At 38.4% G+C, this 26,091-nt stretch overlaps 1 protein-coding gene and 1 long non-coding RNA gene across 2 annotated transcripts in view; one reads left to right on the top strand and one right to left on the bottom strand.

Annotated features, from left to right (window-relative positions):
* Window positions 1–24,807, top strand: part of LOC115422411 (adenylate cyclase type 6-like) — a 41,003-nt gene extending 16,196 nt beyond the window's left edge. Inside the window, exons 4-23 of the mRNA XM_030138745.1 lie at window positions 4,205–4,354; window positions 4,840–4,961; window positions 8,963–9,074; window positions 9,324–9,451; window positions 9,556–9,714; window positions 10,099–10,240; window positions 10,411–10,539; window positions 12,143–12,171; window positions 13,856–14,003; window positions 14,099–14,196; window positions 14,325–14,412; window positions 14,559–14,675; window positions 15,848–16,000; window positions 17,622–17,797; window positions 18,100–18,126; window positions 18,232–18,364; window positions 19,184–19,447; window positions 19,619–19,823; window positions 20,634–20,758; window positions 22,903–24,807. Coding sequence (XP_029994605.1) covers window positions 4,205–4,354; window positions 4,840–4,961; window positions 8,963–9,074; window positions 9,324–9,451; window positions 9,556–9,714; window positions 10,099–10,240; window positions 10,411–10,539; window positions 12,143–12,171; window positions 13,856–14,003; window positions 14,099–14,196; window positions 14,325–14,412; window positions 14,559–14,675; window positions 15,848–16,000; window positions 17,622–17,797; window positions 18,100–18,126; window positions 18,232–18,364; window positions 19,184–19,447; window positions 19,619–19,823; window positions 20,634–20,758; window positions 22,903–23,031 — 2,634 coding nt within the window. The 3' untranslated portion in view covers window positions 23,032–24,807. The remainder of the gene's footprint in view (window positions 1–4,204; window positions 4,355–4,839; window positions 4,962–8,962; window positions 9,075–9,323; window positions 9,452–9,555; window positions 9,715–10,098; window positions 10,241–10,410; window positions 10,540–12,142; window positions 12,172–13,855; window positions 14,004–14,098; window positions 14,197–14,324; window positions 14,413–14,558; window positions 14,676–15,847; window positions 16,001–17,621; window positions 17,798–18,099; window positions 18,127–18,231; window positions 18,365–19,183; window positions 19,448–19,618; window positions 19,824–20,633; window positions 20,759–22,902) is intronic.
* LOC115422414 (uncharacterized) lies at window positions 9,120–12,412 on the bottom strand. The gene is made up of 3 exons (XR_003935841.1): window positions 12,310–12,412; window positions 11,531–11,538; window positions 9,120–9,130 (listed from the first exon to the last, which is right to left on the bottom strand). It is a non-coding gene; the product is annotated as an uncharacterized LOC115422414 (long non-coding RNA).
* Window positions 24,808–26,091: the final 1,284 nt, after the last annotated feature.

The raw sequence follows: 26,091 nt of genomic DNA, 5'->3' as shown, positions 1-26,091 counted from the left end.
ACGTTACAGGAACATCACTTATCTTGAATGAATAGTGAGTGCTCACATGCATGTCTGTGTACTGTTGTCCAGTGGCATATTATTAAAAACGGAATGTCTTTCCTTTGTGTTTGCCAAGCAAAAATCTCCTCCATCCCTTTCCTTCATTTGCTCTTCAACATGCTATCCGTCTGCCTCATTTTATAAAGCACCTTGCCGGGAGCCGCACCTTATAAGCCAATGTTTGGACTTCTTTTAACTTCACCGCCAAGAGGTTCCTTCGTGAGTAAATGCCGGGCAAGGCTTTCTGAGCCAAAAGACTACAGGAACAATGGTCCAGAGACATTAGTGTGAGATACTCTTAAGTCCAGCTTAGTGATTATAAAGAGAGTGGCACCGTGCTAATGAAGGAAAGTTTCCTCTTCACTCTGCAACACATCACTGTTTCTATAAAGAGCAGAGTGTCAGAACGGCTGTGGTTTTGTGCTGGATTTGCAGGCGTGTGTGGTATAAGTGCAGCAACAGACACAACAAGCACAGGATCAAAGAGCTGCCAGTCCTAAAGGAGTCACCAACACACACACACACACACACACACATGCACATCTCACACACAAGAATTATTCAAAACCCTTACTGAATGCTTCTGCCTCTAATCTCCAGACTGGGTGATGACTAAGCATATAACTTGGCATTAACACAAGCTTTGTTCATCATGTTTCCCTGTACTTTACTTTCACTAACTTATACAGAGCTGTCATTCAAGATTCACTCATTCAGTAGTTGTGTAGCTGTAATAATGCTAAACCTGAATGTACAGTTTCTGCTGATATTTTGGTTTTCGTCAGGGTTCAATAGATGCTGCTCTTGAATTTGCATCACATTTGCAAATAAATATGTATGCGAGCAATGACTGCCCTATTGTGTGTTGTCAACAAAAATACACTGAATCCTGAATGTGCGATCCCCAAAGCTGCATTAATGCACACTCGGTGCTTGTAGCCAAACTATCAGAATCAGTTTGATTGGAATGCCTTTACCTGGATGGAAATCTGAGCACACTCACAGGGGAAGATGAATTGGCTGAATGGAAATTGAGTCCATTGCTGCTAAGAATGGTCCTGGGAACTGCAGGTGGCCTTGTATCTCAGACTTAACTTAACTAAGTTATTGGATCACTCTGCCCAGCACCATCTGTTTGGGATTAATGTGACAAGGTTCTACCAGAGACCTTTTGGACTGTGGAGTCAGGTTTCCATTGATGGTCTCTAACATGACAATGCATTCAGGGCTTATCGGGGTGACCTGACCTGTCAATGATGGATCAACACCATAGGTTAATCGCTAATTGAGCAGTGATGTGGCACTTAGATAACAATTGCTCAGCCAGTCATGTGATGAATACGAGTGGATGTGCTTTGTAGCGTCGTAGACCTTGTTTTCAATAGCCTGATGATGAGGTGAATCACTGCTTCAACAGCTGAAGCATTCTCTGTCATCCAGTGTCAAGATGTTCAGGAAAATCTGCTTCTTGTTTTGGGTTCAGACTACCTGGCTGCAGCTCTATTCCTCAGAAACAGAAAAATGAGGATACATTGTTGGTAGAATTTGAATAATGTTACTTTCTTCCTGCATCAGCTACATCAGGGATTCGCGACATGTTTGTATCTGCACCTGTGATCCATCAGTGGGTTTATTGTTACCTATTTCTGTGCTGCTAATCTAGTCTGGCCATTTATTTTCAAGTGAAATTGGAAGTTACCACCAAATTACTCTTTGAATAAATGCAGTGGCATTTGCCTGCCGCTGTCCTTTGGTAATGGTGCTCTGTTTCAAGCCCAGGTTTTAGTTCTAGGCCTTTGTTTTGTTGTGACAACAAAGGGCGAGTCCTTATGTGTACAGTGTAAACCTCATCTACTGCCACCACTCCACAAGTTTAAGGCTTTGTTTATCGTAGACTTTGAATGGGAGTTCCAACTCATAGTATGCGGATGACAAGTGTGATAAAGACACATGTATGATGAAAATATGCAGTGAATTCACACATACAGATAACCAGCCTCATTCTACAGTTTACTATCTTTTACATCTAATCTTCTCTTAAACACAAATACACTAACACATGAACACACACTGGTTTGGCAACATATCAGCTACGGCTCATAAATAGTGGGTAATGGTGATGAGATTTTTCAAGTCCTCCATCTCAGTCATAATGTTGTTGTTAGGACTGATTGAAGTTCAGCCTTCATGCACATGTACCATGCTTGTGCATCTTTTTCCCATTATTGATGATTTCATCTTCAGAGGAAACAATATGTGCTCTGGTCATGGGTCAAGTGACTTTCCCAGGCTGGAGTGTGTTTCTGAGCATGTAGAGAATGTGTGTGTATGCGCTGATGTGTCTGTGTGTTTCAGAGAGGAGGGGAAGTCCAGAGCTCAAGGCTCCATTTCTGATGTTCAGTGTGGAGAAATCAGCTCCAGACTTATACACTGACTTACCACACACATGCAGTAACGCACAGACACAGAGAACAGCAGCACAGAGGAATGCTTTTAAGGTCGATGACCCTGTAAAGCTAACTGTACACTCTATCTAAACTTGATTTACTCAAACTACAGATAATGCTGTTACACAGTTTGTTCCTCTGTGTTTTCAAAGCCTCATTGTTCAACACGAATGCCTCAGTCACTGTGCTGTGTACACACACGGATGTTACATTATTGACTGGTGTGCTTCTCTCTCCAATCTCTAAAGCTTTACATTTATATCCACATCTTGCTTCTGTGTTGCATAAAATCTCTTCAAGCTTTGCCAAGCTGTTGTATTCCACAGTTGTTCTGGTTTTTAATGTTTATTGTCTTTTATTCTATGTAGTTCGTGGTTTCTTTTAAGTTTAGTTACTTTTATGAGGGCATGAGTAGTTGAGTATTAAATGATTTTATTGCTTAGATTTTTATGTATTATGAAGGTAGAAGGAATAAACTAGAAAAGCACTCGGAGAGCGCAGACCTCTGCCAAGGCAGATCAGTGCCCCCACGGATCACCACCAAAATTTTATCATTTGTTCCTTGTGCCAGTATCAACATTTCCTGATATTTTCATCCAAATCCATCCTTAACTTTTTGAGTTATCTTGCACACGGACAGACAGACAGACAAACAAACCAACGCCGGCAAAAACATACCAGCTTTCATTACCTCCTTGGCAGAGGTAATGAAAACATGACAGTTGGTCCTGTATTATGCAATGTCATTTTATTCTTCTGCACCATGAATTATTGTAACTGTGAAAAGCATAAACAAAGTTGATTTCACCTTCAGGGCCATTTAAGTTTTTGTTTGTGTTGTATTCTTCATTATATGTTTTAATTAAGTTCATGGTTGTGAAGAACTGTTCTTTTATATTTCAATTTCAGTTAATAAAAATAGTAGTAGTTGGTTTTGATTGATTGATTGATTGATTGATTTCATGTATGGATCATCAGACAAACAAAATCCAAGGAAAAATATTTGTAAACAATTATTTCCAACATCATCCCTGGATGTTGAAAAATGGAAGCAATATGTGACATTCTTTGCAACATTCAAACACACCAAAATATTCCACCATCAAAAGCAACAACAAAGAAACAATCAAACTATTAATAGCTACAACAACAATACCACTGCTATCATTCATATATAAGTCCATAATAAAGCCTTAACCAGTTCGTAAGTGTTTCAGAACTTAGAATGTAATAGAAGAGTCATTCCACAACATGGGACCAATATACTACAAGGAACTTCTGGCTACATTAACATCCCTGATATGTTACTTAAATAATATAACGAATAAGAACATATCAACTTTTAACTCCAGAAGACCAAAATGGAGAGTCATGTGCCCTCAGTCAGGCATCACATTCAACCCTCTGGGCTTCTCATCTGCCGTTCAGGGAGTGTGACGTGAGGAGAATGTCCCTTAACAGAGCAACCACGAGGCCACGCTCATCATCTCTAACCAGATCATATCTAATGGCTCCTCAGACGTTTGAGGAATTTTTCTCCTTGCAGTAAATCGTATGACATAGAGTGTTATCAATTTTGTTTATTGACCTCACCCAGGTCAGACAGAGTTCACTGTACTTTCTGATGTTGCATGTCTATGTTTGGTAAGATTAACATGTTTTTTTTTTGTTTGTTTTTTATTTTGCTTTCGATCCTCTTATTTATGTGTTTCCAGATCAGTGCCAACGTGCTGATCTTCCTGTGCACTAACATGATCGGGATCTGTACCCACTACCCTGCTGAGGTCTCCCAGAGGCAGGCCTTCCAGGAGACGAGAGGATACATCCAGGCCAGGCTGCACCTGCAGAGGGAAAACCAGCAGCAGGTACACACACACACACACACACACACACACACACACACACACACACACTCATGGATGTACACATGCATGCCCAAGCAAATAAGTGAGGGAGGCTGCCACTTATACAAATGCAAAAGAGCAACAAATGGGTGTTTCCGATTTCAAGTCTAATTTGTTTGTCTCAGTTTTCAAGATCAACAATATGTTCTGGAGTGTAACACGCATCTCCACTCCTCTCTATTGGACTAACACATTCCCACGCAGATGCCAGCATGGCAGGGTGACTCACTGAGCATTCAGACAGTGGAAAGAGATGAAAATGAAATGAATGGACTCTCTCCTCCTCTCTCTATCATTCCCTTTCTTTCCATACATCCTTTTCTCTCCATGTCTATTTTCCCATCACCTCCTTCTTTCTGTCCATTCTCTGTCTTTTTCTCTATTTCTCTATTTCTCTCTCTCTCTCTCTCTCTCTCTCTCTCCCTCTTTCTCTCTCTTTCTCTCAGGAGCGCCTACTGCTGTCAGTGCTGCCAAGGCATGTTGCCATGGAGATGAAGGCTGATATCAATGCCAAGAAGGAAGATATGATGTTCCACAAGATCTACATTCAGAAACACGACAATGTTAGGTAAACACACTTAAATACATGTCCTGGGTTGGCCAAAAGTTCGGTCAGTCTTTCGCTGGACTGTGGCATAGCACACTACACTATGAAATAACACATATGCAATTTTTGTAGTGAATGAAAAACTTGGGAATGGCACTTATTATATACTTCAAAGTAGCCTCTGTTTACCTTGAAAACGGTTTTGCAAATCAAGGAGGAGGAGAATTTCCACTCCTTCTAATGTGCCCCATTACAAGTCTAAAAAAAAATTGCCCCAAAAAATATGAACACATATAATGTTCCACCTCTCCATTCCATTCCCACTAGATCACCATTTTGTATTAAATATTTTAACATTTCAGCAATAAAATGTTTGTCAGTATAGATAGGCTATGCTATGTTAGAAAGCTTAGATTCTCCACAATTGAGTCACTAAATTCATTTTACAGTATTTCTGAGCAACAAAACATAATTAGTGAAAGGATTGCTTGGATAGTGATCGAAGCTAATGGGATTGTCGGTCATGAGGTCACTGTGACCTGCTAGGGTCACAATTACTGGTTAATTCCATGATTAATTATATTTCTATTCAAAAATGAAAAAAAAAACCAAAAACAGTTTCAGTTAAATTTGCCCTGATGTAGTTCAGGTTGTATTTTAGCCACCTACTAAACAAATAAAAAGTCAAGATTATTATGATGATGTGTCATTAGTTAATTTTGCCCTTGTGGTTCTTCCTCCTCTAGGTATTATAAGATTAAAAGTTGAAATAAGGGGGAAAAAAACCCAAACTATCTGTTACTTCTTTAAGACATGAGACCCAGTAAATTACAATTAGTTAAAGAACTTTGAAAAGTCTTTAAATTCAGATGCTAAATGTGGAATATCACAGGATATGAAGACCAAGAGATATTTTTTTAGAGCTACCATTCTTAGAAAAATTCATCTATGAAGGGCATTTTATATTAGAGCCCACATGCATGTTCACCAGTTCAAGAAGCAGACATCTTAGCATCAGCTGTTCAGAGGACAATGCAGGCTTTATTTTCACATTGCTGCAAGGGAACCATTACTGAGATACATCCATAATAAAAAAAAAATAGCACAGACAAAAAAAGAAATGTGCAGTAAGTGAGAGGTGAATCCAAATTTGAGAATTTTTGTCCCAACCACTGTCTCATTGTGAGACAGTGAACATGAACAAGTGGTACTTGCAGCTGTTTCCCACTGTGGACCATGAAGGAAAGCATATGATAATTCAACATGGCTACTGAATAATTCTGCTGTGACATGTCTGGTTAGAGCTTAGTGGGAGCATTATTTGTGTCACAACAGGACAATGACCCAGAGCACATCTCCAGGGTATGTATTAGAAATTTGACCAAGAAGGAGTGACCTGACCTTCATAGTCACCCGAACTAAACCTGACTGAGATGGTTTAGGATGAGCTGGACACCAAAATGATGAAAAACAGTCAAGAAATACTCACTGTGTCACCACAGGAACGTCATCAGTGACTGCTTTGCAGAGGGTTGAATGTGAATGTCAATAATGCTTTTTTCATATTTTTGACTTATTACTTAAAGGCTGAGACTGTGATAGTAGGAATTTGTAGCCATCTGAATACATCCTAAATCTTCACTACGGTAGCTCAAAAAAAAAAAAATTGAAAGCACAGCAATCCTTTGTTGAGTCAGTCTTTGTTTTGTCCATTCTGGGCTTTTCAGTTAAGTATATTTTAACTCTGGTCCACACTCAAATATAGTAGGTGAGTGCGCCTACAGGTAATGCACTTCAAAACTGAGTATGACCCATAACAGAAATTAACAATGAAGGTATTGGGTAAAAAATACAAAATGAAAGATATTCCACTTCGATCAGCAGTATGCATTTTTCTTTATAAAACAATTAGACTCAAATTACAATAATATATTTATATCACAATAATAGCAATGTGGCTTATTATTGAAATGATACACATTTGACTTTTAATTTCATATCTCAAATGTCACCAGTGTTTTCCACAATGTAATGCAATAGATACAAAGAATCCTCATCGAATGAGAGGTGTGCGTGTGAACTTTTGGCTTGTACCATAACATGTTTCCATACAACCACAGTTACACATAGGAAAGAACGTGTTGGAGAACCTGTCTGCTTGCACCAGTGGTTTTGACCTCACAACACAGACTGATGTCTCAGTTACAGAGTAACTTCAACACCTATTTCCCTGTCGGTGTGTATTATGCATGTGCGGTTTATTGACATTGACAGCACCGGCTTCACTAACAATACTGACTAAGACACGATGCTGTGCTTTCTAGAACAAATGATACAGATAAACCTGGATTTTACCTGCTCCCTGTTTCATCCCCCAACACTATATTTCGCATCCCAAATTGGAAAAACAAATGACCAAAAACTCTCCATTTATTAGCCTCCTGTTGAGTCCAGCTTGTGCAGTTTGTATAGAGGTAGCTGCAGTGGTTGAGGATGAAAGGAGGTTACAGCACAGATCTCCTGTCAGAGGTGACCCAAATAGGTGCAGGTGATGCACTTAATGGAACAAGCTGTTGCAACCTTACTGCTCTACAAAGGTGTAAACTTACAGGAACAATCCATTACCCAAATGTAACCCAAGATTAAAGCCTACTGTGTCTCCCAAAGTGATGAGCAGGTCATTTTCAAAAGCACCTGCACTAGACAGTAACTACATCTAAGTTATTAATGTTTCCTGAGGCTACTACAGCTCAGATTACATCACCAAAGCTTGTAATGCAGGTGCGTATTTTTAATTATGGTCAGTTAACAGACCTTATTTTTTATTTATGAGTCATACTCTTTATTTTTGGGTGTAATTATACCTGTAAGTACTAACTATACCCTTAAAGCTACAGTAGGCAGATAAAAATGCCACCTCCTCTCTGTGCTAAACATAGAATGTAGGTAAAGATAGATGACACATCACTACACTATGGAAAAGTGAAGCCAAAATATCACAGTAGGGGGAGCTGCCATATTTAGGTGAGTTGTGTCAGACGGATTCCTCTTGTTCATTGGTCATAAAGCTTACGACTAGAAGAGGAAATGTGTAAACAAACTATTACTATTGAGGCTTACATACCTTTACATTCATATAGAGATGCATATTTCTTGTCCCTAGTTGTTCTTCTCAATGCATATGGTTTATGTTTTTGTTTTCCAGGTTTTGTCACAGAGACAGGCTCAAAACAATAGATGTTAGACTCACTCAAAATCACATTAGTTTTTTTTTTTTTTTAAATGCTTGTTATTCCAAAAGTCAGATTAAGGACAGGCCAAGCTATCAATTCCCATTTGGAGAGTATTTAAACAGTAAAAATAACTAGTGATGAGTATTTACACTGTAAGCATTCTTCTTAAAGACACATATAGTATTAGAGCTCAGGTGGAGGATAGCAAAGCTTCTTAGCACCGCAGCTACAGAATGACTATATACCACAAAGAGGTATATGAGAAAATAGTGTTTGTTGTAATTTGAATGAAGCTACCATTTAAAGATAGACAAATGTATTGCAGTTTAAAGTGACTTCTCTCAGAATCTGAGACACACACAGGCTCTGGACTGTTGTAATTAAAGGCCAATTCTCCCCCAAGATATCAGCCACAGATGACCTCATGGGACCAGTAGTGCCATCTGTTGCCTTTAAGTGGAACTCCGTGTCTGTGGTGATGTTTATTCTAGCCTTTCATTACTATCAAAAGTTAGCAATGAAAGGCATGCAGACAGGGGGACAGGGGGTGGTGAGTCTCAGAGGGGTGGGCTGGAGGAGGTGACCTACATTGGCCAAGATGATGAGATCCAGAGCTGAACAAATGTCTCTGTCTCTGTCCTCCTCTGAGCGCGTGGCCAGACGGCGAGGAGAGAGAGGGAGGTGTGAGACCACGCTAACTAACTCCATACTTTATTGATTGATCTCATTCTTGGTCTCCTTGTCTGTCTGTTTTCGTTCCCCTCACCCCTCTCCTTCTGCCTCCTGCAGCATCCTGTTTGCAGACATAGAGGGCTTCACCAGCCTGGCGTCGCAGTGCACAGCGCAGGAGCTGGTCATGACGCTGAATGAACTGTTTGCTCGCTTTGACAAGCTGGCCTCGGTGAGCTCTGACACCTGCCGCCACCATTTTCACAGGAGAACTTTGAACCACCATTGCTTATGTAATCGTACTGTTTGTATGACAAAGCCAACATGATGCACTTATAGGGGTGGTGGGGAGATTACTTAAGCATTGTGTAACACATCACTTAGACCAAGCTATGATGATGAGTCACCTAAATTATGTATTACTAAGTGATAATGACAGACTGAATGTTACATATATCTCTGTGTGTGTCTGTGTGTACAGGAAAACCACTGCCTGCGTATTAAAATTCTAGGAGACTGTTACTACTGTGTGTCAGGGCTGCCTGAACCCCGGGCCGACCACGCCCACTGCTGTGTCGAGATGGGAGTTGACATGATTGAGGCCATCTCGTGAGTCCAACACACACTGTCTCAAGGAAATAAAACCCATTGAGCCTCATAGTGAATGAAGGTGAACCTGAAGTTTTGACAGCTGTGTGTGTGTTAATCTGCAGGTTGGTGAGAGAGGTGACGGGCGTTAATGTGAACATGCGGGTGGGCATCCATAGTGGGCGAGTTCACTGTGGGGTGCTGGGCCTGCGCAAGTGGCAGTTTGATGTCTGGTCCAACGACGTGACGCTGGCCAACCAAATGGAGGCCGGAGGGAAGGCTGGGTAAGCCCCTACCACTCCACATCAGCTCATCTAAGCCCCTGTGTTTTTAATTCTATTTTTATGGAAACTCTTTCTTAAATGGATTTTGGATTTCTGATATTATCATCTACTACATTAATATACACATACAGATACTCAAATGTAGTTGTCACACATAAAGATATGTAATCAAGCAGGATATTTTAAATGAGTCTGACATCTGTGCACTGGACAGTTATCTGCACTTCATGTATTAGATGTGATTCTAAATACTAACTCTGAATTCAGAATTGTTTTTGCATTATGTGTTCTGTAAAAACCTATAGTGATAAGACCACCAATATGTCAATGGAGCTCTAGTTTTCATGTTATTTCATATTTATTTGCTCTGTCGTGTGAGTGTAGGCGCATCCACATCACCAAAGCCACTCTACAGTATCTGAACGGAGATTACGAGGTAGAGCCAGGATTTGGAGGAGAGAGGAACGCTTACCTGAAGGAGAACAACATTGAAACTTTCTTGGTGCTGGGCTGCAGCCAGAAGAGGGTAAGAGCATATGCAAACACACACACATATCCTTGACCTCTCTGCAATTTCACACTGGTGCCATATTTCACACAAACAATATAATGGATTATCACCTGACACAGAAGACCTTGTTTGTCATAGCATCTGCTCTAACACCTATCCTGCTGGGGTTTCTCTTCTCTCTGTAGAAAGAGGAGAAAGCCATGATGGCCAAAATGCAGAGAGCGCGTGCTAATTCTGCTGAGGGGCTGATGCCACGCTGGGTTCCTGACAGATCTTTCTCCAGAACCAAGGAGTCCAAAGTCTTAAGGCAGATGGTGAGACACACGCAGGGAGCACTTTGCCGAGCACATGGCACCTGCTTATATCGGCTATAACAGATTTCATCCCACCCCACCCTTTTGCAATAAAACTCTTAATATCTAGTCCATTTTCTATTTCCCCCTTAAAGTACTTGTTAAAAGATATTTATGTTAAGCGGCCAGAGGCCCTTGTAGAAGCAGACATTTGACCAATATCCTGTAAATACACACAGGCTCAGTTTTCCAGACATGGATAAAGCCTAGTTCAAGACTAAAACACTTTTTCATCGGAGATCTTCATGGAATATTTCTTGTAGTCTTGGACAAGGTTTAAGCCATGTCTGGGAAAGTGTCTGTGAACAGTCAACACACAACACATTTACCTGAAGGAAGAAGATGCTAAGTGCACAACCCATGTACTTTTATGCAGTGAACCATCTTATTTCCATGTATAGTTACACACATATGCACATTACTGTGTTGGAACAATTCATGCAGCTTTTGGCATTTTAAGGGAATAGATTGAGGCTAAAATAAACAGCTGAGTCTCACAGAAATTACATCCATATACAACCAAATTACAACTTAATTTAGTGTTTTTTTATTAACATAATGCCACCTGTGTTTTTAAGCTAAATATTTAAATCTTTGCTAACTGGAAGAAATGTTAAAATAACACTCAAACTATGTAGTTCATTTGATTTCCAACAAAAAAGAACAACCAACTCAGTTTACAGTCTCCAGTTGTTTTGAAGGAGACAGTAATAAACTTTGTTCTGTTTAGGCAGCTACAGTGACAGTTTGGTTTGTTTGGTTAAGGCAGGGACAGTATTGAGTAAGAGTGAAGGGAACATGTTATGGTATGATACAGAAAAAGTCCACAGAGATGTGATAAAAACAACTCACAATGTATTTATTTTATTTAAATTCTTTTTTCCTAACTCTCATCAAACTGTTATTAAAACCTTTTATATTCATCCATTCTACTGAGGAAAGACAGAGAAACACCAGATCCTCCAGTAATGTGTTACTCTGATATTGTATGTACAGAAACATACAATGGCAACATGGAATTTGGCGACTGGTCTGTGTACATCTAAAGTAAAGCTTACTGAATCTGACAACCGTGTACATATATTAAAAGCCAAGTGGAGGCAATAAGATTGTCAGAAGTAGTATCAATGTGTTCCATCAAACAAAGGCAGGAGTAACTGTACAGCAGGGCTCCCTGGGATTCCCAGTGCATCTTTCACTACTGGAGCTAATCTGATGAGGCCTCAGCTGGATCCCTTTCTCACTCCATTTCCCTCACTTCCTGTTTCCCTTCATCAAATAAGTTTCATTTCCTTGTCTTCCCTACATTCTTACCCTCTCCTCCTCCTTTTGTCCTCTCCATCTCAGAAGGTTTGAGCCCTAGGGGCAAAGTGGGTGTAATTTGAAGCCTCCAAGCATTAATTAAAACATCAGTTCAGCTCTCAGGGATTAGCTGTGCAGATGTCTGTGTCTGTCTATTTTTCAGTCACACTGTGGCTACATCATAATCTCTTCACTCCGCTGTACTGCTTCTGTTTTTGCTTCCAATCACACTCATGTCTGTCTGTTTTTCTGTTCGTCTCAGGGCATCGATGAAGCATCCAGCAAAGACAAGTGAGTGTTTTGGCTCTAGTTGTGCGTTTTTATGATGTTTTGTTGTTAATAGCTGACTGGCAGACTGCCACTGTAACAGTCTAATATCAAAGCCCACTGTTGATTTTATACAGTCAGATCCGGTCATGTGCTCATAACATATTAGCTCTAAATCATCCTGTCTGTCATAGCATAGGCCAACTCCTTCACACATACAACTACACACTAACCTGTTGTTTAATTTGCCTCATAGTCCTTCTGCTCAGGAGGCATGGTCATGTACACTGTTGGCTATAAAGCTGGAATCATTTTGTTTTCAGACACATTCCTGTTTTTATTCCTATTTAAACACATCAGTAATGACATTTGACCTGGTGCAATGATTACATGAGTCCAAGTTACATTTTGTCTATCAAGAATAAATCACATTGTCACAATCATTTCATGAGAACAAGAAAAAATCTTTTATTCTAGCTTTATGAGCAACGGTGTTTATGTATGGTATGTTCCACACAGTGTAAATCTTGGTAAAAAATGAAAATAAAAATCAGCAGTGCTTGGGCTAAGTGTTTATAAAAATGGACTTTTAGATACATATATTAGAATACAGGCTCAAAAGTGTCGTATCCTTCAGGCAGATGTCATTTAAGGGTGAAAAAAATCATTATTTACTGGGGATGCAAACTGCAAACACTTACTTATTGGTCTGATTCTTTTCAATTCCCTAATTGATTTCTCATCAGTTTCTGTTTTGAAAAAAAAAAGAAAAAGAAAAAGGTCGACACACATCTTCAGCATCAACACAGCTGCTTTATTATCTCATAAGATCCTTTTTTCAGAGAATTAGAGATGGACTAGTCCTCCTGTATCAGTACTAGTCTAAGTCTCAGTTGGTCTAGTTTCAGTGTCTGATTTCGGGAATATGGTGATACCAATGTGACACAAGTGTCAGAGCTCTTTTTCTTGATTTGAACTGAAGAAATGCTCAGTCTGCTCTGATTGTGGTCTGACTTGAAATAATACTGCCTTTGGGTGACTATCTATCGGCATGTTGTAGTTTACAAATTGTTTCCGATATGTGAACTACACAAAGAAATTGTTAAGTTTTGATAAATATGTCTTTTTACATGACAGTTTCTTGTAGTCATACATATCCTGAGAGTTTATAACCCTATTTCAGAGTGATAGTGACTGAAGCCAGACCTATCACCAGCACTGGCACCGCACCGAGGAAGTGTGATTTCAGATTGTACATAATGTCTGGCTGAGTGCTGCTAGTAGCCTCAGAAGAGAAAACACAAACCTGACAACAGCAAAGTTTCATACTGATCATTATGTCAACACGTTCATTCAAGAATTAATGTTAGCTTTGGCAATTTATATGTTTATGACTTAAATGGTTATCTTTTCTGTTTCATTGAATTTTAATTTTTGTTTAATTTATATTTGCGTATTGAATTAGACACACATTCGGTCACTCAGTTGCAGACTCATTTACAATTTTGCATCAGTACCTGGACAGTAACGTCAGTCCATATCCGATGAGTGAATTATGTCAGTATTGGCGTCCGATACTAGATCAGATTGGTCCAAATTTTAGAGTGAACACAGTCGAGAGTCTCACTACTACTCCAAACTCTGAGTCATGTTCCACTCCCTCACACATCCAAACACACAGTGACCTATTGTTTGTCCTGCCTCACAGTCGTTGTGCTCAGGAGGCGCTGAACCCCGAGGATGAGGTGGATGAGTTTCTAGGCCGGGCCATTGATGCACGCAGCATCGACCAGCTGAGAAAAGACCATGTGAAGAAGTTCCTTCTCACCTTTCAGACACCTGACCTTGAGAAAAAGGTCAGCATTTCATTATTTGAGAGGCATTTCATCAGCTATTTCCTATTTAATTGAACTGTAGCGCTGATTGCTTCCTATTGATTTTCTCATTTCAGTACTCCAAAAAGGTTGATGATCGTTTTGGGGGATATGTGGCCTGCACACTCCTTGTTTTCTGTTGCATCTGTTCTATTCAGATGATCATTTTTCCAAAGTAAGTGGTTTTCCCCAATACATTTCCTAGTACACTACATTGTAGACAGGAAATGTGGTCTTTATTAGTTTATGAGGAGTTAATGAGTGTTATACATCCTAATGAGCGCGTTTTCTTCTCTTCTGCAGACCAACACTTATGCTTGGTCTTTACATCAGCATCTTCATCATACTTGCCAACATCCTCTTCATCTGTGCCATTTACTCCTGCATCAAAGTAAGAAACAAGTGGCCTTCACTGCTCATATGATCCCTCTTGCAGATTTCTTAAGACAAGAGTCATTATCACATGTCTTCAGCCGGCGTCACTAATGGTATTAACTGTCTTTATCTGATCTTCTCTCTTTGCTGTCTGTATTCAAGCTCTTCCCAGCTGCCTTGCAGACCGTAACCAAGAAAATAGTCCAGTCTCGTGCAAACAGCACGTTGGTGGGCGTCTTCACCATCCTCCTGCTCTTCATCTCTTCCTTTGCTAACATGGTAGGCGCTACCACTCCTCACTCATTTTTGTAGCAACTGACAGCTTTAAATGCTGATACAAGGATGAGATCAGGTAACGTGCTATATATCTGCCCCAGTTTAATAAGACCCTTTTTTTTAATTCCTCCATAACAAGGACACATGAAGAAATTCTGCCGCATACTGGCGCTTTTAATATTAGACCCATTTGCCCCAGGAGTTGCTATAATTAGAGGCTATGCTGTAATTGCTCATAGTTTGTCATCATGACAGATGGGTTATCTATTTATATCCATCATATTTTTTCATGTTTACAAACACTATATATCAGCATCTGCTTCAAAATGAGTCAATTCTGCACGTACATAGAGAGTAAAAAAGTGCATGTGTTGCCACTATCACCTTATATGATATTTTGTCTGTGATCTTTTGCCCTGTTTCTGTGTTTTGTTTTCTTTTTCACACTCTACTGAGGGTAGCTTTGGCTTTAGTGTTTCACCCGTCTTGTATGGGTTACTCACTTCCACACTTCATCAAGCCGCTGTGTTTAGATTTCTCCAGGATTACTCGGTGGCTCACATGTTCAGTCCAGCACCTGCTTTCCCCTAATCCTGCATTGTTAAGCATTCATTCAGCCTGCCTTGTGTTTTTTTAACCCTGTGGTCAACTACATTTCTATTTTGATGTATATTTTTTTTATTTTGTAGAAGCTTTACTTTGCAGAAATGATACAGATAAAAAGACTAAATTTACATGCTCACAGTGAACCTAGGTGCGGTCTATTAAACTATAACAGATAATGACTTTATTACAGATGCAATGTACTAGTAATACCATAAAACATAGAAGATCATTAACAATACTTACACTGTAAACCAAGTGTTTTGAAAGTGACAGCATCAACATGATCTTTCAACCATAAAATGTCAAATCACGTCAAAATGTTTAGGTTAGTGTAAAGTTATCAAACATAAATGTACTATGTGTTGATGTAAAAATGTTTGTTTGCAGATATTTATTATTTATCATCAGAAATCCAGTAATGCTCAAGTTAAATTCACTTGTTGGTAAAAAAAAAAAAAACTATAGCATTAATGTGTTTTTCAGTTGTTGCTCTCTGTGTTTAGCATGACACTTGTTGCCGTTTTGTCTCTATTACAGGCTGTTAATAAACTGTTTCCTCTGTCTGATAGTTTACCTGCAGCAGAGAACAACTGTGGGACTGCATAGACAACGAGCCTAACAAATCTGAGGTGAATTATTGTGTGCTGCGCAACCTGACGGCGACAGCAGGGGACAATTTCACTCTGTGTTCCAGTCAGGCCGTGCTCTGCCATTTCCCAGAGGTCAGCACCAGAACATTTTACAGTGTGTGTCTGCTTTTGTGTAGATGTTCAAATAAATGCACAAGTGAACTCAGTGTTAGGAAGGATACTTCTAAATAATAATAATAATAATAATAATAATAATAATTCTTGATAAATAAAATGTAACTGGGACTTAGTATGTAATCATTACACCAGGTCAAAGGTGATTACTAATCTGCACAAATAGGAATAAAAAGAGGAATGGACCTGAAAACTAAATTATTCCAACTTTATTGGTGTGTATTACCATACCTCCTGAGCACAAAGACTATGAGGCAGAGAGCAATCAATCAATCAAATTTTATTTATATAGCATCAGATCATAAAAAAATTTCATCATGATACTTTACATATAGAGCCGGTCGAAACCAGACTCATAAAGATAAAACAATAGGTTAGTTTGTAGTTGTATGAGTGAAGGAGTTGGCCTATGCTATTACAGGCAGGATGATTTAGAGCTAAAATAACCTGGTCAAAGGTGGTTACTGATGTGTATAAATGGAATTTGAACATAAAAATATTCCAACCTGATGGGCAACAGTGTTACAGTGTTTAAAGCAGATTGTGGTTATAAAAATCAGATGTGTACATATGTTTACATGTTTGCACATATAATTTTTGAGTATTAAAGACAGTAAATGTTTGATAGCAGTACCAATACCGATACCTTGGTTTCTGTTCTGGTTCTTAAACACTTTGTGTGTTTGTTCTTTTTTTTAATTCCAATTCTCCATTTAAACTAAAAGAGAATTACGTTACAATACAAATCTTCTTCTGCATTCATATACACTCAAAACAGTTTAAGACATAAAACTAACTTCATTACCATAACTTGTCTGTTAACACAATACAATATAATATATTAAGGAATAAAAATGTATGGAAGTCATGTGTTCTGCATGTTTGGAAACTGATGACACTTACTCCGTATTGAAACAAGATATCTTTCAGCGCTTAGTATAATCTAAACACTTTGGTTAGTGTCATATCGTTTGGTTCCAAAGTCTACTTTTCCATTTACATGTGTTTATCTGTGTGTTCCATTTGAATTATTCTAATAGAGTTTGGTTCATTTCAATCTAAAGAGAGATGACTTTGTTTTAAAGTTCCTCCTGATAACTTTAGTTCTTGTTGGAAGATAAACAGCTTTCTTGTATGTTTTATTTATTTGCAAATAGGGCTTTTTTTATATACTTGTATTAAAATTGTTTTAAGCTTCAATTGTAATTATTAGCATTTGTTGTCTTTATTTAAGGCTTATTTTAACTTATAATGACAATTCTTTAATGCTATTGCAACCCCATTTTTCACATAACTTTTAAGTGAAAATTATATATTCAGATGTTATTCCCTTGTGATCACCAACATTTGGGTGGGTAACTGTTATTTAAGAATTTCAGTAGCTTAAAACACTTTATTACTTTATATTTTATGGTTGTTTTACTGTTTGATACTGTTTTATCGATTTATTACTGTTTAATTACATAATGCCATTTTAACTGTTGGTTCTTCTGTGCATCACAGACTGAACTAGTAGTATGAATATTCATGTACCCGTTCTTCCTCCTCCTCCTCCCTCGCTGTCTCCTCTCTGCTGCAGTATTTCAGCTACAGCGTATTGCTGACCCTGCTGGCCTGCTCCGTGTTCCTCCACATCAGCAGCATAGGCAAACTGGCTCTCATGCTGTTCATCCAGCTCACTTTCCTGGTGCTGGTGGAGTGGCCTCAGGTGGCCCTGTTTGACAACGCCGACCTGCTCATCATCGCCAACACTATGCAAGTCCTCTGCCACAAATACACACATGGAACAAACACACGCACTCTCAGTCTGTCCAAACTTCCAACCTGATTAAATCAGCTCCTGTGTTACAATGCTGTGGGTTGGACTGGACATGACCTACTTTTTTCATAAGATGTAGACAGTCCTAATTTTTGAGCATGTTCTCTTTTTTGTCAGGCAATTATCACCTGTTCGTGATTCACTACAACAATAAGCTGTATTATTTTTTGTGCTGCTTAGTATCAGTGACTCATGATTTGTGACATTTGATTCATGGCTCATCTCATCTCTTTTCTAGGCCTCTCAATGAAACAGCAGAACAGTGGTCAGTAGCCTCTGCTTATATTTTAGTATGTGTTATATTTCTTTCATTATTACTCTTCCACATCACTCACTCATTACTCTTGTGAACTCACCTTTTCCTCCTCAGCCTGGAGAATGTACCCAAGGTACCCTTAAGGGTCATGACACCTGTGATCCTGACGGTGTTTGTCCTGGCTCTCTACCTGCATGGCCAACAGGTGGAGTCCACCGCACGCCTTGACTTCCTCTGGAAGCTACAGGTAAATACAAAACACAACCAAAACTGAAGCCACTACGTATTTATTGTAGGGGTGGGCGATCTGGACAAAAGAATATATGACAGTGTTATCTTAGTTATCTGTTATCTTTTCACTGGAATAATATTTCAGCTTCTGGATCATAATGTAGGCCCATTATAATCAAACTAACAGTATTTTCCACAGAAACACTATGCTCTCATTTGTGAAAGCTGTCTGTTTCCCATAAATTACCTAGACTCAGCTCATCATAATCTAATTTGTCCTACATCAGTGTTCTTACTTCTTATAATAACATAGAAGATCTCTAACACTGTGCTGTTAATTTGTCAAAAGAAGTGTTAAAATCAGGCTTACTGTGTGGTTGGACATCACCAGCAGCTCACTAAATGCTGCTGCTTCTAATGTTTTTTTCTGTGTGAAGTCATGTTAACCTTATTTCCTCATTAGTAGAAAAACAATATATTAGATAAACTGTAATTTAACATTTAAAATGGACTAACTGAAGTGTTGATTGACTCTAAAGACTCACTATAAACAGACTATGCCATAAATATTAATGCTCCCAACAACGCACAATGTTGCCCTTTCATACTTAACAAAATGAACATCAGTGGAGTATACAAGTCTGTACAATACTTTTCTTTATTTAGTATTTATTTCACAACAAGATCTGCGTGATTCCTCTGATCACATGCCAAGTTAAGATTGATATCATCTGACCAACCACTAATCCACAGGCAATATGAGCTCTGAGGACATCAGCAGTACAGTCGCCTGACCTTGTGACTAAACTACCTCTCCTTCTTTTCATCTCCTCAGGCCACAGAAGAGAAGGAGGAGATGGAGGAGCTGCAGGCATACAACCGCCGTCTGCTTCACAACATCCTGCCCAAAGATGTCGCAGCACATTTTCTTGCACGGGAGCGGCGCAATGACGAGTTGTACTACCAGTCGTGTGAGTGTGTCGCTGTCATGTTTGCCTCCATCAGCAACTTCTCCGAGTTTTATGTGGAGTTGGAGGCAAACAACGAGGGAGTGGAGTGTCTCCGGCTGCTAAATGAGATCATTGCTGATTTTGACGAGGTGAGCAGAAAGAATATGTGTGAAAATCAGTTTTACATCAGTTTTATGCACCCTACTACTGCCATTTTTTGTTGCTTGTGTTCTACTGTCACATAATGCGCCATTGACCTTCAGCTGATGAGAGCTTTTTTTGTTTCCTCTTCCTATCCACTGTTGATTACTTCTCTCTAGATCATCAGTGAGGAGAGGTTCCGTCAGCTGGAGAAAATCAAGACCATCGGCTCCACCTATATGGCAGCTTCAGGCCTCAATGACTCCACCTACGACAAGGAGGGACGTTCACACATCCTGGCTCTGGCCGACTACGCCATGAGGCTCAGGGAGCAGATGAAATACATCAATGAGCACTCCTTCAACAACTTCCAGATGAAGATAGGTAAGGCTGGTGAAAAGTAAAAAGCAGTTTTGGATTGAAAAAGAAAAGAAAAAACTGGAGAGAAAATCTTTGTCTCAGTCTGTTAGCAGTGGTGGAAAATGACTATCGAACTGAAAACTTGTCCCTGTCAGTGTTTTACTATTATATATGATGTTTTTAGATTCATATTACTGCTGTACTAATGTGTATGTTGCATTTTACTGCTGTAGATGTTAAAGATTAAGCTTATGTTAACTCCTTGTACTGTATATTGTTGGTTAATTTAATCTATAGCAAAGCATAATAATAACAATAATAATAATAATAATAATAATAATAATAATAGATTAGATTTCTATAGCACTTTTCAAGGCACCCAAAGTACTTTACATTATTATTCTGTGAGATCATCATGTTACAGAAAAGTCAACTGTTAATAAGCTCTGAAAAATGAAATTTTCTTTTTATCCAAGAGTTTTGAGAAGAATGTATTTACCTTAGTTAGGAAGAGAATGTGAAATAAACAATTCAGGGAGATAATCTGCGAAGGAATAAAAAAGAAGCCTGTGACGATACAGAAAAACTATGTAATGTGAAAAGTAACTAAATAAGTAGAAAGTGCAGTATTTGCTTGTGTAACGTAGTGGTGGACACATACAAAGCTGCATATAATGTAAATCCTCAAGTACTAGTGCGTCAAATGTTTCTATTATGTGAGTTATATTCCACCACTGTCATTTTAGATCTGTACTAAACAGCTTCTTCATGTAATACGTACATTAATGTAGTGGAATTAATGTAATGTAATACAGTCACATGATCTGTCCTTAGGGTTGAACATGGGGCCGGTGGTAGCAGGTGTGATCGGAGCCAGGAAACCTCAGTATGATATCTGGGGTAACACAGTCAATGTGGCCAGCCGGATGGACAGCACAGGAATACCAGATGGCATCCAGGTACTGCACATGTACCCACTCACTCTATTCCACTGTACCATAGTTAGGGCCAGAGGTGAAAACAACATGTTTCATAAAGCCATGAGTCATATGATATAAAATGGATCCCAAATGCGGAATAAATCACCCAGTTGCTTACAAAATTAGTTGTTATGCAGCTGTCAGAAGTCATTCCAGTGAAATGAAACAATTACATGAAAGTATGTGCTGTTTATTCATACCCAGCTCTTACTCACAGGATGTCTGCCGGTCCTTAGAAAGTCATAAATTACGTTATATAAATAGTAATTCTTAGAAGTTAAATAATCTAATTATTTTAAATTTGTTTTTTAGAAGTCGTCTTTGCTGTAAACATTTAGTTTTGTTTACCTTATTGTCAATCTTTTTGTCAGTCAAGCTGCTCTGCATTAAAGTCCAGCTTTAAAGCTTTAAATGTACTGCTCAACTGAAGACTTACTTTATACCTGCAAAATGTAGGTTTACATAATTCACTGTAAATATTAAATTCCTACATAAATTTAAACTTGCATTATTAGCCAAATTTTACTTTTAAATTTAGTTGAAAAATTATCTGTGTAGTTTTCAGAAAGTGCTAACAGGTCTGAATGCTTATGTGTGTCTTCATTGTAAACATATAAACATTTTTCTGATTCTGAGAACAATGAATTTGTATCTGAGCATATCACTGCTGAGCACAGTAAACCGCTTTAACAAGTCAGTAAACAAGAATCGCACCCCTCTTTTTGAATATATTTTGCAGCATACTACATTCTATCTAACCACTCAAGTCTTTCTCAAATGTGGGATTACCAGTCCTACCAGTATGTGTTAGTGAGCCCAAAATCCTACTCATGAATTTGCTGTTGAAAAGGTTAGAATCAGAACAATGCTGCCATCTGCTGTATATTTCATTTAACTGCAGAGGGAGACGTTTGCAATAGAAAGAAATGTTAATATTATTCCTGCTGTTTCGAAGTTACATCATTATTAGTCAGTTACTAGTCATCAAGATAATAAATTATTACCTATTATTGTGAATATTTTATGAATGAATTAGTCTGTTAACATTGGCCATAACAACAGATTTAAAATTTAGTGAGAAACAGATGTGTTCAGACCTGGCATTATGCACAAATGTTAAATCAAAGCCATTCCATTTGTTTTTCTTGTCTGCATGACATACAGATTTGTGATGAATCAAGTTCTTTTATACTATACAGACTGTGAAAATGCATTGTATTGAATACTGTGTGTGTTTCCTCAAGGGAAAAAAGTGGTGTCATGTCACTTCATTGCACTCAGGAAGCCCTAGACGTATCAAATACTCAAAATATTTCTTTGTGGGATTTTCCAAATGTTCAGATGTATTTTAAATACTTTAATATGACACTGTTGCCTTACTGAGTTTAGCTGAGTGTCCTCAGAGTTGGCAGTCCTTCAGTCCATACTAGGACACATTCCTGTTCAGACTGTGAAGAGAATGTGGACATGCATCCCAGACCACCTCTGAGAGATAACATGTCAATGCATCACCAGCGTGTTCACAGCTTGCACTAGTCTACTTACTCAGGACACATGTTAATGCCACTTCTGGTTCAGAGAAGAAGCACAAATCTGATTAATATTTACTAACAATCCAGTGAATAACTGGCCTTTTTTCATTAGAATTTATTGACTTTTTTATGGTACAGGATATGAGACCTTCACACCAGACACAGTATATGAATTATCAAAATGTAGTTGTCTTATATACAACAATATTCACAAATTAGCACAAATCAACACTTTGTTGACCACAATGTATTCTTTTTGTAGTAGAATTTAGTCTTTTTTTCCAACATCAAGTGTAAATACAACAGTAACTGTAAGGAGTAAATCATACCTATTGTTACTACAAAAAAATATTCAACATTATAATTATAACAGAGTTGTTAGATTGTTTTCACTATTCATTTTAGCTCTTTAAAAACAGTTTTTTCTGCTTTGTAGAGTGTTCATGTATGTGTCTTATTCCGTTGTTGTTGCCATGTCTTTACCACAGCCCCTTAGGAGATTATTCGGTGTGATACTGGCACAGACACTGTCTCCTATGAAGGGTCGTGTGTCTAACATTGAGGGTGTCAAATGTCCATGTTCTCTCTTAGGTGACCACAGACTTGTACCACGTGCTGGTCAACAACGGATACCAGCTGGACTGTCGTGGTGTTGTCAAGGTGAAGGGGAAGGGGGAGATGACCACTTACTTCCTGACCAGTGGCCCCCCAGGGAGTTAACGACACAGTGACTGACCGAAGCGTGACTCCCACTGCACTGACAAGACAGAGACTGCAGAGAGCCTGAGTGGTCAGCTCGGCGATGAGCACTGAAGTATGGTGTGAATACAGCAGGGGGGCAGAAGATGGCCAGCAGAGAAGATCGTAGTCTGTCTGTATGTTTTCACGTACTCAGATGCACATGTGTAGGAAGTTGTTCATGAATGAAGGATCTTTTCCCAAGCTGCTTGAGAGATCATGAAGCCCAGTTGCCTTAGGATGGAAGTGGCTATGCTTATGTTTATGAGCAATAGTACAAGAAATTCATCCAGAGTCATTATTTATTTTCATGCGGATGGATTTTTGTGGTATATATATATATATATATATATATATATATATATATATATATATATATATATATATATATATAAATAAGAAAATATGCAAGGATACATATGAAGGATGACAATGACCAAAGAACAAATGTTGTTTGATATGAAACACTTATGTGTGTAATGATTCTGTTGAAAAGTACAATAATCTTAAGTAATTTATTCATCCTTTGACAGCAAAGGCCACGGTAACACCTCTGTCACTGATAGAGACGAACACTTACTTGTGAAGGAGAACACCCACATGCACTCAGACAAAAACTCACAACAACCTTGGCTTGGATTTCTGTATTTCTTATCAGGGCCTTCTTTGTTTCTTCCAGCCTGTGATCAGCCACAGTCTGGACACGAGGCTGTCTGTGGTTCACTGAAATGTATGATTGATTACTTGCTCCCTGTAATGTGTTTTTTGGTTCACACCAAAAGACGAATGAAACAAAGGATGAAAAGTTGCATTAGCATCACGGTACTAAGGAGAGATTATTAAACTGTTAGGAGATGTTTTATATAAGTGTGTGTGGGTATCGTGTGTATGGGTGTGTGTACATGGGTGTGAGCACATGTAACTGAATGCTGATCTTTATCTATAAAGGGGCATACTGTAACTTTTCACTGTGAGGTTTTTATGATACTGTATGACAAATGCTTTTTTGCCAAACTGGTTGCTGCAAGGCATGTTTTATATTATTCTTCAGAATTATCTGTCCATTCTTGATTTCTTGTGTCAAATGATCATTTGAGAAAAATTATGTCTACTGCGCCTTTTACTGGACTGTGATTTTGACTGATTTCATTCCAACACTAAATAAGCAAAAGCCTGAGCGTATGTTTTGTATTCTGTTACAACATGTGGACTGGTTTCCTGACAGTATAGATTCATGCTGGCTTCAGTATTGACTGTATGTGGAAATTATCTGTCTGTTCACAAGTATTGCCTTGAGATTATGCAGTTCTAATGTCCATGTATTTTTATGGACCAAGAGTCACCATTTACACAACAGTATTTGACATTATCTGGTTTCATCAAGGCCCTCAAAATTAGTTGTTCAAACCTGTAATCATATGAATGTATTTGTCCATGATGAAACTTACTACTGAAGAGAACCACTCTTGACATTGCCTTTGGTGTATTGGCAGAGATGTTGATGTGATTTCATGTTTGTAGGGGCTTTACATCTGGTGTTGATGTGCTCACTTTTCTATCTGAGCCTACAAACGATGCCTTACTGGCTACTAAAGGTTTTCTCATTCTCTGTGTGTCCCTCTGTGTCCTTAAAAATTAAGGGTCAATGAAACACTGTTGCATTTTCCTTTTAAATGGAGAGAGTTTGACAAATAGTGCAATGATTTGATTCATTTCCCCTTGGATAAGAAATTAATAAATGGCTGTTTTTGCATTTATTATTATTATTGTTGTTATTATTATTGTTGTTGTTATTACTGTTGTTGTTTGCTTTTTTTTTTTTTGGGGGGGGGGGGGGGGGTCAAGGTACAAGGAGAAAAAGGGCACTACCTACATTTTTTTTTTTTTTTTTTTTTTAAGCCCTGGCAGGTTGAGGTCAATGTAATGGGGGATATCAGGTAAAACTGAACAAACCTTGTTTTACATGGATGCCTCTTAAAAGTCATTTGTAATCAGATATTATTAGTTGGTTACTGTGTTGTTGCCACAAATGCACTTTACAGTGGTGCCAGAACTTGTATGTTAAGTCACAAAGGAATATGAATTTTCTGGAGTTTCTGGTAATAGAATACTGTGGCTGCAACAACAAGGCTACTAAAAAGTAGTTGATTAATTATTTGACTTAATAGTAATATTAATAATCACAATAACAACAACAATAATAATAAAGTAGACTAGATAGAATCAGTATTTCAACAATACAATTTTAGCATACATAACCCATAATATACACATTTTACACTTAGCCCATACAAGGGTTTTGACTGTTGCATTCAGGTACAATGGGACAGAAAATTGAGCGTGTGACTCTTTTCCGCTACAAAACAAGCGTGTAAACCTGTAATATTTCGTGTTTAGTATATTTGTCACTTAAATAGGCTTTACGAAATTCAGTTGATGAATTGTGCAAGAAAAACAATTCATATTTTATTTTATTTGAAAAACATTTTTTTTTTTTAAAATGGTTATGAAGTACGTATTTTTTGTTTTTTAATAATACGTAGCGTTCAGAGTCACACAAAAGTGTCAAATTTACCAGACCTCACCCTGGAGAGAAAAGGACAAGTGGGTGTAGAATATAGTCACTTTTATTTCCAGATGATATTTACAAACAGCAAATATCGCCTGGACATCACTTCCTCATTTCAGGCTCCATCTCTAAACTGAAGAGGAAAAACACAAAACAGACTAGTGTTAGCTCCCAACACAGGACTTCCTCACGGTTTTACACAACAGCAGTTTATCCTTCGTAGTGTTGCTCTGTTCGTCCTTTCATTTCATTCATTCTCTTGTCAATCAGCAGCCGGCAATCAAGATTTCTGCCTGTGACAGTAACCCGAGAAACATCTCCTTCTTTTCTGAATAAATCAGTCTACAGTTTCAAGAGGGTGATACAGGAGAGAGTATTTAATTGCTTGCACATGAATAATGAATTTCTGTTGAGGTAATGGAGACTTACAGCACTCTATGCTGAACATTAATTAAGCGACATAAATTCTACTA

Source organism: Sphaeramia orbicularis, chromosome 7 (genome assembly GCF_902148855.1).
Source record: "Sphaeramia orbicularis chromosome 7, fSphaOr1.1, whole genome shotgun sequence".
Lineage (NCBI taxonomy): Eukaryota > Metazoa > Chordata > Actinopteri > Kurtiformes > Apogonidae > Sphaeramia > Sphaeramia orbicularis.
Note: the sequence above shows the minus strand (reverse complement) of the source record. Positions and strands in the feature narration are given on the sequence as shown.